Genomic DNA, 18,476 nt, shown 5'->3' with positions numbered 1-18,476 from the left:
AGAGTCTGTCATACAGAGTGAAGTAGGTCAGAAAGAGAAAAAGAAATACCGTATGCTAACACATATATATGGAATCTAAAAAAAAAAAAAAAAATTGTCATGAAGAACCTAGGGGCAAGACGGGAATAAAGACACAGACCTACTAGAGAATGGACTTGAGGATATGGAGAGGGGGAAGGGTAAGCTGGGACAAAGTGAGAGAGTAGCATGGACATATATACAGTACCAAACGTAAAATAGCTAGTGGGAAGCAGCCGCATAGCACAGGGAGATCAGCTCGGTGCTTTGTGACCACCTAGAGGGGTGGAAGGGAGGGAGACGCAAGAGGGAAGAGATATGCGGACATATGCATATGTATAACTGATTCACTTGTTATAAAGCAGAAACTAATACACCATTGTAAAGCAATTATACTCCAATAAAGATGTTAAAGAAAACAAAAAAAAAGTTGGGGGGGAGAGAGTACTTAATAGGCTCTCTTCACTTTCTTACCTCCCATTTATTCACTGTTTTCTTTTAAAATTTATTTTTATAATGATATAGTCATATGTACAAAAGAATAATGTACTGTATACATGTATGTGTTGTGAGTGTGTATGAAAAATAAAATACTGATTCTCTACCACGAAGCTTAAAAAGAGAATATTACCAATGCCTTTGAAGGCCCCATGTGTCCCTCCCAGTCTTATTCCTACCCTCCTCCTCCAGAAGAGTGGGTAAGCGGCAATTGTGAATTGTTTGTTCATCTTTCCCTTGCCTTTACTTGTGCTGCACATGTGTATATGCCTAAACAACATATTGTATGGGATGATTTTATTTATTTCTTTTTCCCTATTGACTCAAATATCTTGAGCTGTATGGTATCTTCCTGTGCCCTTGTACTATCCACTATTCTTATTCTTTGTCACTGTTTCCCCTCCCCCATCCAATAAAACACATTACTTCTTTTTTTTTTTTAATTTATTTTTAGCTGCATTGGGTCTTAGTTGCTGCGCGGGCTTTCTCTAGTTGCAGCGAGCAGGGGCTACTCTTTGTTGCGGTGCACAGGGTTCTCATTGCAGTGGCTTCTCTTGTTGTGGAGCACAGGCTCTAGGCGCACGGGCTTCAGTGGTTGTGGCGCACGGGCTCAGTAGTTGTGGCTCGCAGGCTCTAGAGCACAGGCTCAGTATTTGTGGCGCACGGGCTTAGTTGCTCCGCAACATGTGGTATCTTCCCGGACCAGGGATCGAACCGTGTCCCCTTCATTGGCAGGCAGATTCTTAACCACTGCACCACCAGGGAAGTCCCAAAACACATTACTTCTGTCATTCAAAAGACATCGTAAAGAGAGACTTTCGGAGAGAGCCAGCCTTCAGGTTTACATGAGCAGGGAGTGGGTGTCAGTGGCCAGCGGGAGGGGGCCATCAGCTGCCAAAGTAAATGCAAGAATCCAAAAATGGGAAGGGTCTTGTGTCAGGATAGCCACTCTGAGATTCCCGTGGTGTCCTAGATGGTCACCTGACCATCTTAATGGAAAATCTTAATGCCTTAGTGGATGAAAGACTGAGCATGTTAATCGAGGCAGGTTAGGATGTCATACTAAGGAGACTGGACTTTTCCTGCAGGGCTTTGGGAAGCAATTAAAATTTTGAAGAAGGAAGTAACTGCTTCAAGGCAGATGAGATGGGAGACAGGAAGTTCAGTGAGGAACACCTATCCTGGGGCAGGCGTGCAGGGGTGGCTGGAGGGCTGCACAGGAGAGACACTGCAGACAGAGTTGAGCGAGACCTAGCAACTGCTTGGATGTGAGAGATGCTGGAGAAAGAGGAGTTGGTGATGACTGAAATTTCAAGTGACCAGGATGGAAACACCGTAATGTTCGTTAACCAAAATAGGTGACAAAGAGGTAAATTTGAGAGCCATGCTAACTAGAACAGCCCAAAATGCTAGTGGTCCTCTTTGTGCCATGGTCCAGAAAATGATGATTAATTCTAGCTTTTCTCTCAGAAAAGGAATCAGGGGTGGGCAAATCTATCAATACATTTCCTTCTTTGAAGCATTGAGGGTTTACGTGTTAAATGATAACTTTCGTTAAGTGATTCCAACTCTCTTAGAGTTACAACTTCCCTAACTTTCAGTTTCTCATACATAAAGTGAGGGACTGGAGTAAGATGGTCTCTAAGGCCCTTTCCATTTTTGTAATTGTATAACTCTCGGAACTTTGCCCAGAATAGTAAACAGTAGCAAAAGCATTTCATGAGCTTGAGAGTCAGAGAGAATTAAATTCGAATGCCTTTTCCAGCGTGAACCTGTGGCTGCCACCTTTGGCTGCCCTGCGTCTCCTCCTGAAACTCAGTGTGATAAAACCTCACAGGGCTGCTGTGGGTCTGCTTGTATGTGAAAATGCCCAACTCAGTGCCTGGCACAGTGTAGGTGCAGGGTAAAGATTGATTTCCTCCCTCCCTTCCTTCCTTCCTTCCTTCTTCCTCCCTTTGTTACCAAAGAGAGAGCATTAGTCTGGCTCCTCAACTGGTGCTGAGGGAAAACTTTCTCTGTAGGCTCTTCTGGAGTGCCCCAAAGCAGCTGTTGTACCAGAGAACTGCTTTTCACCAGCTACGTTCACTTTTACCCCAAAACACGAGACCTTTGGCTTTAAGAGAAGCACGAGTGGCAAGGAGACCCCCGGCAGTGGGTCTGTAGTTGTTCTTCCAGCTGGACGCAATCCCACTCCAACATCACACCAGGAACTGTGTGTAAAGTGGTGAGGAGTCACCCCATCTTTCCTGCACAAATGAGCAGCAAACACATTCACTCGTTATCTGTAAGGGACGTGGTGAATCAGATGGAGTATTTACATGATACTTTACCTTTGCAATGCTGAGAGTTTAAACCAAGGCTCCCTCTAATAATTAAAGGTCTACTATTCAAGCATAACGACAGCCCGCAGCTCTGTAAGCCAGTTCCTGCCACCCTGACCCCAGGCGTCAGAGTTTATCAGGATTCTCAGCAGGAAGAGACAAGGAGTAGTCCGCCTCTCCTGCAGTGAACACTGGAATGTTACGTTTTCCTCGAAGTTAGTGCCCCTCTCCTGCAGATCTCAGCTGTGGAGAAAATGAAAAAGAAAAAGATTGGGGTCCCCTGGCTTCTGAAATTTGAATGCCACTTGAACCTGACATGATGTTTGGTTTCTGGCTCCATTGCACAATTTTTTTAAGATCAAGGAGTTCTGTACATCCTATTCCAACATTGTGCAGTGTTTCTATACTTTGGAATTTGTTTGTGGGGGGGTGGGGGACAGGAATCCCTCTCAGTCCTTGAGGAAGTACCATTTAGAGACCTTACTGTTTCCTGAAGGAGAAGCCTTGAATTGTGGAATATAAATTGCATTAACTCTGATGCAGAGTTCTACACTTATTAAGCTTTACATGTGAGAAAACAGACACATCGAAGCTACAGTTCTGGTCCTGTTTCTCTCCCTTCATTTAGAGAAGATCAGTGAGGTCCTGCAGGTTTGCAGACACCCTGAGATGCATCTAAACCTCTGTTTTTCAGCTCGCCCTATTCAGCGAGGCAGACCACAAAGCAAGCTGGGTAGGCAAATGAGCTTTATCCCTGGTTACTTTGCAAATGCATTAATTTTTCAGCAGGTAGTTGTTAAATACCTACAGTGTGCTAGGCAGTGTACACAGTGGGGATAAAAGATAAATGAGACAATTCCTGGACTCTTGTTGATAGTAGGCTGCTACTAGTTTACAACCTAAAACTGTACTCCACAATTTGCCAATTGTTTTATATCCTGATGAATCCATCATATCTCCACCAGCACCAAACCCCAAGTCAAGTCTGAGGCTTGAAAGTTCCCAGAATGCCACTTAGACATAGGAAAAAAGTGAGAACAAGAAATGAACAAAATCACAGAAGCTGACTCTGAAGAGCAGCCACCTCTATAACGGAATACTTCAGAAGGCCTTTGATTTAAAAATGTCCTCTGCTCCTTTAAGAAGCTTCCCTGGTTCTAGCACTCTCTGCAAAATGAATGATTGATCACCAATGGAAACTTAATTACCAATTAATTGGTAACTATTGAACTGACAGTACATCTCAGTTATCTGCTACTCCTCAGAGCAATCTATAGCACTTTAGTGAAGAAAAGTTTCTAATTAAATAGTAAAATAGCACTCACAAATATATCAAAAAATGTCTAGAACTAGAACATCTTATTAAAAGTCATAGGTTTAGCATCTCTGAGACTCTCTGTTTGCTAACTTATCACCATTTAAAATAAAAAAGTAGTTGTTGTTATATAAAACAGGATGTTAGGTGATATTTAACCATAAAAGTTAATAGATGTAAGAACTTTGCATTCTATGTGACAGAAGTTTGACATTAAGGAGTAAGGTTACTTTACATAAGGGTAACTAATTTTTTTATTTGTTTGTTCTTAAGCACTAAGTTGGTTTGAAATATGCTCTAACAACTTTCTGATTATTACAAATATAATAGGACAATAATAGAAAATCTCTAATCTTCAAATCATTCTCCTGGACTTGTAGCTACATACAAAGATGTGTAAAACTGAGCTTTTTCTCTTTCTTCAAGTTAGACTTTGTCTTCTTTATACACCTTCTTGCCCCCCCATTATCTGCCCCAAAGTTACCAATTTGCAATTATCTTGTCAGGACAGTCGGGGTCAGTCACTCCGTTTGTCCCTTATAAACTCATAAACTTTCCCTATTCCTGAAAAAAAAAATAGCTTTAGTAATATTGGTTCATATCTTCACGCTCATTCCCATCTACCCATAATTGATTTACTTACTTGTTCGTTCATTCATTCAATTAGTATTTATTAAACATCTACTATGTGTGATATTTCATCTACTACTAGCAATACAGTGGTAAACAAGCAGGGTCCCTAAAGACAGGGAGCCACTTGGGAGAAGTCTCACATCACTCTTATATCACACAAGCGAATAGTAGTTGCAGCTATAACGAGTGCTATTTCACATAGTAAATGGTATTATGACAGTGTATAATAGAAGCATTTGACCTAGATATTGGGGTCAGGGCAGGCCTTCTGAGGAACTGATGACAAGCTGAGATGTGAAGGAGGCATAGGAGTTAACAAGGTGAATGGGTGGAAGGAGCATTCCAGGCAGAGGCAACAGCATGTGCAGAGGCCCTGTCATGGAGGACACATGGCTATTCAGACAACTAAGAGAAGGCCAGCTCACTGGAGCATAAGGAACAAGGAAGAACACAGTGCAGGGTGAGTCTGGAGAATTTGAGCAGGAACCAGATGATGCAGGATCCAATGGGGCATGTTAAAAGTTTTGTCCTTGATCCGAAGAGCAATAGGGAAATGTTCAGAGTTTTAAGCAGAGTGACATGATGAGATTTGTGGTTTAAAAAGAAAATTTGGCTGCAGTGTGGAGAATGGACCTAGAAAGAGATTGGATGAGATTGGACGGGGCAGGTCCAGTTAAGAAGCCATTGTCATAGTCCAGGAAAGGATGGAGGTGCCTTCGATGAATGTTGCCATGGTAGAGATAGAGAAAACTGTAGAGACCCAGGAGATATTTAGAAAGTGCAATTGATGGGAATTGGTGATGGACTGTGTATGGGGAAGAATGACGGATGACACTTAGATTTCTGACTTGTGCACCTGCAGAAATGGTGGAGCCATTTGCTGGGGTGCATTATATCACAAGGTCAGGCATGGGGGAAGATTGTGGTTTCTACTTTGGTCCTGTTGAGCCTGAGGTCTTTGAGACATCTGAGTTCAGATTTCATAGGCAGTTTGATAAATGCACAGTCATCTCAGAGAAGCAAGTTAGCCTGGAGGTACAAACGTGAATGTCAACTAAATAGAGTAAAACTGAGATATCCTGGGTGGGGAGTATGAAGAGTGAGCAGAGGAGCAGCCCTAGGATGGAGCCTTGAGAAACTCTAATATTGACAGGCAAGCATGGATGGTCCTGCAAAGGAGACAAATGTTACAATCTGAGAAGTAGTAGAAGGAAAACCAGGAGACTGAAGTGTCAAGGTGAAGGGAGGGATCCATAGTACTTAAATTATCATGTATTAGTGAACAATATTCTTTAAATCCTTTCAATTAAAGTTAAAGCTAAAAGATAAATACCTGATTTGGTGGTAATTGCCTTTTAGTTTTCTGGTTAACAAAGCATTTGATGTACAACTTTTACATTTTTTGAGCCTTTTACCATAATGAGGACAAATACTCTGTGTTCTCTGTGCTGGGTTCTATTATAAGACATCTCTGTAAACTAGCTCATTTAATCTTTACAACAGCTCTGTAAGGTAAGTACATTGCTGTAATTCTCTCTATTTTACAAATGGAGGAACTATAACAGAGATAACATGAACTTCACAAACACGGGGAGGTTATAGAAATTACATACAACGAGTAACCATTAAGGACCAGGGTTTGATTCAGGCACCTAGGTCTGGAGTCTGTGTTTTGCTGCTTCCCCATGAATTATCCCCACCACCCCACTGCGCACAAATGCACGAAAGAACACATTTTAAAATATAATGTCCTAGTGTGATTCTGACATTTATGATTATTCCAGTTGATACTCATCTCATTGGACTTGCCTGCTAGAAGCATTACCTTTATGTCCAGGCCTGAAACATTCATAGTTTTGTTTTTCTTTTACTAGCACCAGCTAAGTTCCATTTTTATGTATGTCCATATCAAACCAATGATACAAACTGTGAGGGAAAGATTTGCCCCTAGTTTTAGAGTCTATATATACACAGCAGCACCTACTGATACTAGAGTCATTTAGGTCACTAGAATTGTTTCTGCCTCTCTGGGACTATTTGTCTATTTGCAAACTGTCTATTATCCTTGCCATTCCCTCCAAGCTCTAAAAAGATACACCAAAAAGTTTCTTAATAGCTTGCTCACATCTGGACTCACATTAATTCTATGACCATATTTTATTCCAGACACTTTTGAGAAATTCATCAGGCTGCGAAGTGCACAGTGATGAATACCGAACGGAGTTTACCACAGCTTTGCAGCGTGTTGACTTATTCATGGGCCAGTTCAACCAAGTCCTCTTAACATCTATATCCACCTTTATTAAAGGAGACCTCACCATCGCTAATCTTGGAACGTCAGAGGGTCGATTCATGCAGGTACTTACTTTCTGAGAGTGGCTGTGTCTGTTTTATCCGGTGTTATGCAATTAATTTCCTTCTCTTTTTACAGTAAGGTGTTTGCAAATACTGTAAGTGAAAATCACAGTGGAAGCTAGAGGCATAGACTGAAAGCAAAACAATGAAGCTTGGTCCACTTTTTATGAAGTGTATGGCCTTTTTTCGTTGTTAAATTCTTAAAGCTTTCAGTTTAAATGTGGTTGCTTTAATGTTCTTGCCTGGAATGGTTTGGGTTTTTTTTTTCCATTCATGATTTCTATCACATGATTGGAAAATAAAATGAAACAATTAAAGCACTTCCAGGCGATGTTTTCCTATTTCAAGGGAAGCTACGGATCAAAAGAGAGCTATTGTGTGAACCGTGTGTCTCCATGAGAAGAAACATTCACATCATTGAGAAATATTGGCAGGAGTTAGGAAGGGACGTTATCATCAGAATCCCATTGTAACTCCAGTTCTCCTGATTCTGCAAAATGATGGGGTCAGACACAAAAAAGTGCAAACACTGGGAAAAAAAGATCCGGATTTTGTTAAGAAATGCCTTTAATGGATAGCAACAGTATTTCCATACAATAAAAGTTCACATTTCAGACTTGCAGTTATCGTGTCTCCTAGGTACAAGAACCCTAGCACTTTGCAGAAATTAAAATGCTCTCATGTTGGGTCTGTTTTACTGCTTTAATAGTTATTGGTAGTGCTTTCAACATGAGTTCATTAGTAAATTATTGGTTAATGCACAGTGACAATGGTATCTACGGAAATGTTGACTTTCCACAAAGACTAGAAATTTCTTTTAAAGAAAGATGTTTAGGGCTTCCCTGGTGGCACAGTGGTTGAGAGTCCTCCTGCCGATGCAGGGGACACGGGTTCGTGCCCGGGTCCGGGAAGATCTCACATGCCGCGGAGCGGCTGGGCCCGTGAGCCATGGCTGCTGAGCTTGCGCGTTCGGAGCCTGTGCTCCGCAACGGGAGAGGCCCGCGTACCGCAAATAAAAAAAAAAAAAAGAAAGATGTTTATTTCATAATCATCTGACATAATTAACAGCCCAGTCCGGCAATGACTTTTAGTAAACGAATTGAGGACGATGATGTTTTCCTATGACTTGCCCATCTGTACATTCTCTGTGTGTATTCTTTAACAAATATATTTTTTTAAAGTTACCACTGTCTTTATAGCAGTCTGGGTACTGATCAAATGTTTTTCTTGTACTAGTGGGCATGGTGGAATTTTTTCAAAATCATGAAACGTGTAAATAAAACTTTCCCACCTCAAAATGAATCATATATTGTAGATCCTGTTATCTAAATAATCCCACACTTGGTCTCCCCTCCTCCCATTGCTTCACAATTAACTACACTTTTTCTCCCAACCCCCCAGCCCAGTGTTCTTATTTACCCACTTCAGAGCATTTCAGTGCTGTCCTTAACTCCTCAAAATGTGAAGGAGAGATGCCCAGTCTCCTCCCACACCGACAAACACTCTAACATATTTGAAATATGATCATATCTATTATCCTTGTAAAATGTGTTTGTTATGTGGTGTTTATATGTGTTTTTAGTTTACGTTGATGTTATTCTGTAGAATTCCAAGAAAAATCTGAAGGAGGATGACTGCATTCATCTATTGAATTCCTATTGTGTTCACTATGTTGATTTGCTTCCCTTTATCTTTTTTCTGCTTTTCTTTTTTGCTTAATTGTCTAATACCTCACCAATCCAGTTCCATATTAATAAGCTTTCTACAGTCACTTTAGGTCTGACACTTTTTTTTTTTTTTTTTTTTTTTTTTTTTTTACCTCACCAATCCAGTTCCATATTAATAAGCTTTCTACAGTCACTTTAGGTCTGACACTTTTTTTTTTTTTTTTTTTTTTTTTTTTTTTTTTTTGTGGTATGAGGGCCTCCCTCTGTTGCGGCCTCTCCCGTTGCGGAGCACAGGCTCCGAACGCGCAGGCCCAGCGGCCATGGCTCACGGGCCCAGCCGCTCCGCGGAACGTGGGATCTTCCCAGACCGGGGTGCGAACCCGGTTCCCCTGCATCGGCAGGCGGACGCGCAACCACTGCGCCACCAGGGAAGCCCAGGTCTGACACTTTTTCACATCATAAGGTTCCTGGCCTATTTCCAGATTCTAAAGTTCTAATAAAATTCCATTTTTAGATAGATTGCTTTAATAGCTAAGTAAATTCTACTGTGTGACAGATTTCACAACCCAAGTGATATGTTATATACATCAGTCTCATTATAATAGAAATGCTTTAACATTTCTATTAAAAATGTAACAAATGTTTTATTCTTGTCTCCCAGCATTTTCATAAAAGAAGCCATAGTACACCTGTGCATCCATAACACCAAAGGTGAAAATAAGTATATAAGTAGATATTTATTTTATGAAAAGCACTGATATCCTTAATTTTTTTTTAAACCAGGTGGCTCTTAATTCATCAAATATGTATCAAGAGCGTACTAACTTTGCTTTACTAGGCAAGTAAGTGCAACAAAGGAAGCAGTGACACAGAACCTGCCTCTGGGGAACTAAAATTTCAGTAGGGGAAATAAAAACATGTATCTGACACGAAGAGTAGAGAAAACAAAGACATGAAAAACACAGGGCTACTGAGACCCACAGAGAGAGGATCTATTTCTCTGACACTTGCCCAGAAGAATTCCATTTAGTAAAATTTTATGTAAATAAACCTAAACCATTTAAAGGATCAAAGAATCAACATCACTGAAATCCAGTTTGTTTACAGCAAATAATGTGGAGGCGGAGTCAGGAGTGCAGCAAAAATTTGGGGACCATCCAGCTTAATCTATCCAAGCAGTAACCTACCAAGTTCTGTAAATGTTTCGACTGCACTGAAGTGCTGAATCTGTGGCCAAGCCTAAGTTTCTACAACCCGTGTTTTAATAATACTATGAAGTTTCTGTTACAATATAGAAGGGACATAATTTTCCCGAAGACAGCTGCCATACATGAAAAGGAATAGAAAAATGATTTTACTTCCTTCCTACCCTGAAGCCTAAAGGCAAAGTTGCTTTGCAAATGTTTTCTCCCAAGAGTTTGCAGCTGTTTCTGCCTTTCCTATTGTGCTTATGTTCAACTCTGGCTGGGAATACAAGCTTCAGCCCCAGCTGTCGGGTGCAAAGTGAATCAGGTATTTCACAGTGGTTATTTGATTAGAAAGAATTATATTGTTTAGCTAACAATATTATACGTATGGAAGAGAAGACATTTTTGACATGTTTTTTAACATTTAAATGTGTAACTTACACAGGTGCAGCTATGTCTAAATATACTAATGTGTACATACGTTCAAGTCTATCTGTAGAGCTATGTCAGTGTAGATATAGATTTCAAAAACAGTTTTTATTTGTGTGATCACTCTGGGATGCTCTGAAGTAAAATAATATGATAAGCAATGTTTGAGATAGTATAAGTAAACAGTAAGAACACGCCTTCTTACGAATTTTGGAGGCAGAGCGGATGTAGAAAAGAACAAGGCTGGGGAACATGAGCACAGTGTGCAGGGCTACATGGGAGAGGGAAGCAGGATACTCATGAAGATCACAGGACTAATCACAGGGATTGCCCACATCTCCCCTTCTGAGCGCCTCATCTAATCTACATCCAAAAACAATGCTTGCTTGATTTTTTTTTTACAGCACTTATATAAGGCCTTTAATCTCTAGATGCAAGCATCGTTATTAAAATATTTGTGCATGACTGTCAGGCCAGGGAGAGCAAGTGGATGGGGGTGGGGTGGGAGTGGGAAGGCACTTTCAAGACTTGTTGCAAGTTCAGCTCCACATTCACTGGGCAGCTACCTTGGTATACAGTGGCCACTGCCTGAGCACTGTCACAGATTTCATTAGGTTCTTTGGCATTATCCTTGCTCTTCTCCCATCACACTTTCCCCTCTCCCCAATTCCTTGATGCTGTTACCACCCATAACCCCTTTTCTCTTGTGCCTCTTAACTGGACTAGTTGGTCTTAAGCAAGAAACTTCAAGAGGTAGGGACCACCTCAACAGACATCGTTAGCTCATGATCATTACTTATGACCATTACTTAAAGGATTATGTTAGTAATCAGTGAACTTGACAATAATTACTCACTTCTAGTAAGAAGAATCGATTCATCTATTGACCTCCTGTCTCTAAATTTCTTCAGCTCCTGTGCTGCCATCATGGCATGTCAGTGCTTTGTGCTGGACGCCTGCAGCATACGTTTCATTTGGGATTACTGCTATTTTAGACTATGTAGACACAGATCATCAACTCATCAATGCTGTGAGCAGCCTGCAGAGACACAGCCAAACAAAGCTTGAACTTGAACATTCCTCTTCAGAGATTGCTAACTTACCCATCTCCTTTATAAAATGCTCAGATAAAAATATCATCTGCCTTTTTTTAAGGTGTACATCATTGATTTAGTTACATCTCTAAAGAATGGCAGCTTTGCTATATTTCTTTAGAGGAAAATATACTTCATGGGTTCTGAAATTTCTTTTGGGAGAAAAAGAACCTATTGTAAATAATAATTTCAGAGTTATGTCCATAACAAAAAATTAAGCCCAGCTCATATATAGTCTCCTAAAATGAATTAATGCATGGTCTTGAAATATATATATCTTATAAACTGTTAGAGCATAGAAATTTGAAACACCATACATATTTGAAACCATGGGAAAGTGCTAACCTTGTGTTTGTTTTGTTTTTTTTGGTAGCAGGGAATAACTGGAATTTCTTGTTCCGGTGCTTATTTGAAAAAATGGAGAGACATTTTAAAACAGGAAATATATTTATCAGTAGTTTTTTCAAAATTCAGACAGATATACTCTATATATAGATTGGCGAATCCTACAATCATTGTATTTGGAATATTGATTTGAAAGTATTGGATTTTTTTTAATTTTTACAAATTTACTAGCTTATTTGGTTTTTAGATGCTTGAAATTTTTTACAAAGTTCTCGGTTTGGTATTGACTCATTTTGACTCACTTTGACTCATTTCAAAAAGTTGAAACACACATACACATCGGTATTATAATCATTAAAAAAGTTGTTTTACTTTTTGTACATACCCTGGCCTTTGTAGTGTCAGGCTGGTATAGAAGCTCTTGTGCCCACTTAGCAAAAAGAGTGAAAGAACGGAGCAAAGTTTAATTTAATTCAACTTTTGCCACCTGGTACTTTGTCTTACTGCTTCTAATTTTGAGTTATCAGCACCAATCAGCGATTTCCACTTCTTATGTTTCATTTTTTTAATTCCAGAAAATTAGATGTTTACCTTGGTTGAAACAAAACTCTTTATATCTGATTTCTTTCTAAACAAATACCAATTTCTCTCACATACTTAAGAAGATATAAACCTATAGCTAGTGTTTTAGTCAGTTCGGGCTGTTGTAACAAATTACCATAGACTAGGTGGTTAAAAAGACAAACATTTATTTCTCATAGTTCTGGAGGCTGCGAATTCCAAGATCCAGGTGCCAGCAGATCTGGAGTCTAGTGAGGGCCTGCTTCTTGGTCCACAGATTGCCATCTTCCCGCTGTGTCCTCACATGGTGGAAAGAGGGCACGAGAACTCTCTGGGGTCCCATTTATAGGGCACTTATCTCATTCACGAGAGCTTCACCCTCATGACCTAAGCAGCATCCAAAGACCTCATCTCTTCACACCATCACACCGGGGATTAGGATTTCAACACATGAACTTGGGGGGGGGGACACAAACATTCAGTCCACTGCAAAAGGCAGCAGAAGCCATACCGTGAAAATGCAAACCAAACTCTTGAAGGTTATCTAAATGTCTGAAGCATTAAAAAACCCATCCCTTCATCCAGGCTTAAGTAGTCTTCTTATTTCAGTCTATTCATATGTTTAAGCAATAGATATGCCTTTTGGACCTACTATGTGCCAGATCTGTACTAGGAACTAGAGAGAAAGCAGACTCATTTCCTGGATCTGTAAGTTCACATCCAGTTATAACCCAGTTTGTTTATTAATGGTGTCATCTCCTTCACTTACATTTTTTTTTCTCTCAATTCACTGGGGAATGTGCTGCATCTCCCACTCTGCTTCTCCTAGTGAGAATCCATTTTTGTTTCTTCTACCCCTCCCCCACCTCCAGCCTCTCTAGATCTCTGTTTTACAAAAGTCCAGTCTGACCATGAGGTATGTTCTTCAGAGAACTGGTTGGGAGGCTGAGCAGGTGATGCCCAAGTATCAGTCTCAGTCAGGAGGAATGGATGGAAGGCTGTGAACCTTCAGAAGTAAACTTGTCTTTTTACTTAATTTAAGGAAATATTTTGCAGATAAATACAAACCAAAACCACAATGAAATACCACTTCACACCTACTAGGATGGCTATAATCAAGAAAACGGAAAATAACAAATGTCAATAAAGATGTGAAGAAATTGGAACACTCATACATTGCTGGTGGGAATGTAGAATTATGCATCCCGTATGGAAAATGGTCTGGCAGTTCCTCAAAAGGTTAAACATAGAGTTACCATAAGACCCAACAATTCCACTCCTAGGTATATACCCAACAGAAGTGAAAATATATATTCTCACCAAAAGTTAGACTTGGATGTTTCTAGCAGCATTATTCACAATAGCCAAAAATTAGAAACAACCCAAATGTCCATCCATTGATAAATGGATAAATAAAATATAGTATATTCATACAAAGGAATATTATTTGGCAATAAAAAGGAATGAAGTACTGATACATACTCCAACATGGATGAACCTTGAAAACATTAAGCGACAGAAGCCAGTTACAAAAGACCACATATTGTAGGATTCCATTTGCATGAAATGTCCAGAATAGGAAAATCTGTGGAGATAGAAAGTAGATTAGTGGTTGCCAGGAACTAGAGGGTATGACGGGCTAGGGTGGATGATGGCTAAGGGGTGTGGGATTTCTGAGGTAATGAAAATATTCCAAAATTAGTTGTGAAGATGGTTGCACAAATCTGTGAATATGCTAAAACCCACTGAATTTTCCACTTTAAAAAAATGAGGAGAAAAACCACGTATCTCACGTTATGTGAGAAATAATATCTCATGTTAAATTGTATTCATCCTTCTTAAAGAAAATTAAATTCTAAAACAGTTTAATCAAAAATAGAACTCTGTGTGTGGGATGAAGAGGTCTGGCCTTTATGTATTTATAGATATATTACATAGAATTACTTTGTTCAGGGTCATGAATTTAGGGCCCTAGCCACAAGGTTTTATTTTATTTTTACATATATGTCTTCCCCTGTCCTCCCCCAGGTAATTTGAGATCATAGCCACCACAGTCAAGTAAATTCAGATTCCTCCCTACTCCCTCACCCTAGTCTTGTATTTTCAAGAGCATTAAAGAAAACGGTTTTGAGAACTAAACACTAAAGATTAGTTGTCAGCACAGTAGAAACTCAAAATATAGTTGCCAGTCTTCTGTTTCTTACTCATTGTCCTAAGACTGGCAGGTGATTTATCACAAGAATTAAATTTAAATGCTGGATTCTGTTCTGTCCTTAGAAATATCTCCATGACAACCAAAAGGAACTCCTAACTTCTTGCAAACATTGCTTCAGGAGTATTTTGAGAGTTAAAGTGGTTACCCAATCATTTAGAATTCTGGCAATAAGAGGAAGTGAGGAATTAATGATAGAAACAATAGCAATAGGTATCCCTCCAGAGAAAGGGCTAATGATCAACTAAAAATGTATTTGCATCTGTGATATGACCTCTGCTTGAAACTCCAAGCAGTCGTCTCACTTTTCCACACAGCCTTCCTGTCTTCTCTGGTTCGTTCCTTTTTCTATAACAAGCCACACTTACCATAGCTCATGATCAAAAGTTGAGCTTGCCATCTGTACTAATAACATTTCCTCTGTGCCATCAAAAACTATTTAGATGTGAAGTCTTTCTCCTTAGGCACACTTAACTTGTGCAGCCAAGATTGCTGAAACAAGGAGTATTTGGCAAGGCAAATATATTGTGAAATTTGTTTTAATGCCTTGACTCGTAAGTGGCTCTTGGGAGCTCAGAGTTGAAGTTTTTTATTGGTATTTACTCTGGTGCTCCAAGAGTAGATCAGTTGAGTGTTTAAAAAAAGGTCAAGCAAACAGATTCTGGCATGAGATAAAGCTCCTTGGAAACCTGACTCTTGTACTTTCTAGCTGAGATTCTCTGTCATCTTTTCTTCATGGAAAACAATAGTACCTACCCTGTAGGATTATTGTGAAAAGTAAACAAAATACCCATTTAAAGCACTTAGCACAATGCCTGGCTCAGTTACCATCATATATGGTGTTCTTCAGACAAAAAGTCTTAACTGGTAATGCACCAAATCAATCTATCCAAGTTCCAGAGGTGCAAAGAGCTTCTTTATGAAAAGAGTAATGTTAATCCTTTCTGGGAAATGAATATTTGGATGGGCTTAAGATAGTTGATAAAGTCAAAGATGATGACCTATTAATTAAGAAGGGATTGCTTATTATAGATAGGGGAAATGATATTAAAGAGAGCAAGAAGATAGGAGACAAAACAGTAGTAGGAGGTGACTGTTATGTAGCAGGTCTGAAAAGATTGGAAGGTATAAGAGAGACAGAAGCAAAACGCAAATACCTTATAGGCAGGTTCAGAGGGATGAATGATCTCCAGTGAAGTAGAAAGCACAGAATGAGGCAGAGAACAGAGTCAGGTTATTAAGAGAGGCTGGTGTATTGTTTTGGTTTTTACTTGTGTGTGAGAAAATGAAATTTTTTTTCACCTTTGCAGTTTGAAGTGATTGACAACAATCAGGGAAATATGAAAAAATTGGGGGGCAGGGAGGCGTGAGGAGTAGGAAAAACAAGAGGTGGTGAGCACCAGAAGCACGTCAAGATAGAAAAATTGGTTAACTGAAATCTGGATAATTTGGGATAGAAGTTTGGTGTTCTGATAGTCTGCTTGTAACCAGCACCCAAAGGGAGGTAGGACTGGTAATTGAACTTCTTTTTACTTCCCCTACAAAAGTCACAAATAACTATTTGGCCCTAAATTTAGGAATAACAGTAGTTTCCATCCTTTCCCATTCTGACCAAATGACCTTTGATCCATCACTTAACTTCTGTGCAAATATAGCCACCCTGCTAAATGGAGTTGTTTTGAAAGTGCTGAGTGTTTGGGATAGAACAAATGTTAGAAAAAAAATGTCATGGTGTTTAATTTTTATAGCTCTGTGTGAGCGAGGTTGGTTTCTCTATCAACAGTCCACTCTCTGGGAGCAAATTAGGGACTTTGGGAGTCTTCCCAAATTGTTTCAGGCTACTTGACTCCTTTATTATACTGAAGAAAAAATTTACTACTTGTTCCCCGAAGCATTTGTATGTTGTGTGTTTGTTAGAGTACTAAGCAGTTCATTCCCATTTTATGGATAAGAAAGCTGAGGTAGAAGCAGTAGTTATTTATTATTTAATCCTAATCTCACAGCTGCCCACGTTTGTCCCATGATTTCAAACTCATGGCACATAAACGCACTTTCAGTGAAATGTAAAAAGGTATCTGGATGTCAGGCAATTTCACAAAGTCAATTTCAAGCCCAGAGCTATGCTCAGCCTCCTGTACCCTCCTGTAGATACAACCTTATGCCCTATTTAAGAATGAGAGTCCCTCTGAGTGCTCCTAAACTCTCCTATAGTCTGAGTGTTCATCTCAGATAGTCATCTGATTTTATACCTGGACTTCATTATTACTGGGTTCTAGCAGCTGGGCAGATGGAAATTCTATAGCTGAGAACCATCCCAAATTAGAAATACCTAACAGCAAGAATCACTCCAATCATCAAACTGCATTTCCAAGGCATTGTTAAAACCATCGGGCCTTATTGTAAAACCAGGCCAAGAAGCAGAACTTTAGTTATAATCAAAGTAAAAAAGTATGATGGGACAATGGTCTGTAAGAAATGACAGCACACCATTTCAAAGTTAGCTGAGGGCCTATTTTGACCTCAAAAGATCTATACATATGACTTAAGAGTAGCAAAGCTGGAACCAAATCCAGGTCTCCAGACTTCCCATTCACTACCCTTTCTATTACATCAAGGGAAGATGCTCAGTGGGGAGGGTCAGGAGAATACATTAAAAAATAATCCAGAATCCTTGTAGCATAAGGGAGGTCTTCTGTGCTAGGGAGAGTTTTGGCTCCTTCAGTTCCCAATACAATCGTGAGGATTTGTCTGCATGTGCTGACTGATTGACTGGAAGATCTCCTTCCCTAGAAATCATTAAAAGATAATAGGCAAAACTCTGTCTTGGGGGTGCAGATGAATTGTCTTCAATGCAGGAGATTAGACGATGTCGTATTGATTTACAGTGAGATAAACTGTTGGGCCTATAGTTCAAACACCATCGTCTAATCTGGTATTACCATTATTGTCCACATTTTCCCCTGACAGTATATTTAAACTGAGCTTGTTGGACTAAGGGTGCTTTCTGGTTTGTTTCTCAGGTTGTGGTTTCTCGATCAGGATCATTAACCCCACACGTGAATTTTCGCCTGGATTCCCACCCTGTGTCTCCAGAAGCAATTGTGGAGCACCCGCTAAACCAAAATGGCTATACACTCGTTGTCACTGGGAAGAAGGTAAGCCCTGTTCCCCAGGGAGGTTCCATGAATATGGTTCCTCCTCAGTGGATATTTACAGCCAGTGTCATCTGGTCCTTTTTAACTTCTCTCTTCGTCTGGATTCACCTCTCTTCTATCAAGTTCTTTCCTGAGTATTCCAGAGATCTTCTGAAATCAAGTTAAATTTTAACTCAGGGAAGATTGGACCTATATTAGGTCCTCTTCATGATGTGAACTTCTCCTTTTGTCCTGTATTTCTCAATGAGAAAAACAAACACACAGAATGAGAATTACGGTCCTAAGGGCAGAACTCTAGTGCAGGCAGATAAACCCTGAAGTGTACCTTGGAATCTGACGCTGGCCAGTAATCCCTTTTCTCTGAGAGGAGGTGCATTTTGATGCCAGAATGATATGTAAACTTACTTAGAATTTCCCGGGGGTTCAAGTGTGTTTTCCAGCAGCTTAATTTATACTCTTTTGAGGGATAAATTGGGAGATTGGGATTGACATATACACACTACTATATATAAAATAGAAAATAAAGACCTACTATATAGCATGGGAACTCTACTCAATACTCTGTAATGACCTATATGGGAAAAGAATCAAAAAAAGGGTAGATATATGTGTATGTATAACTGATTCACTTTGCTGTACAGCAGAAACTAACACAACATTGTAAGTCAACTATACTCCAATAAAAA

General features: G+C 39.7%; 1 protein-coding gene across 1 annotated transcript in view; it reads left to right on the top strand.

The window, feature by feature from the left end:
* MET (MET proto-oncogene, receptor tyrosine kinase) overlaps positions 1–18,476 on the top strand; it is a 135,736-nt gene that overhangs the window by 64,192 nt on the left and 53,068 nt on the right. Inside the window, exons 4-5 of the mRNA XM_007116502.4 lie at positions 6,952–7,143; positions 17,656–17,790. Coding sequence (XP_007116564.1) covers positions 6,952–7,143; positions 17,656–17,790 — 327 coding nt within the window. The remainder of the gene's footprint in view (positions 1–6,951; positions 7,144–17,655; positions 17,791–18,476) is intronic.

This window comes from Physeter macrocephalus, chromosome 5 (genome assembly GCF_002837175.3).
Source record: "Physeter macrocephalus isolate SW-GA chromosome 5, ASM283717v5, whole genome shotgun sequence".
Lineage (NCBI taxonomy): Eukaryota > Metazoa > Chordata > Mammalia > Artiodactyla > Physeteridae > Physeter > Physeter macrocephalus.
Note: the sequence above shows the minus strand (reverse complement) of the source record. Positions and strands in the feature narration are given on the sequence as shown.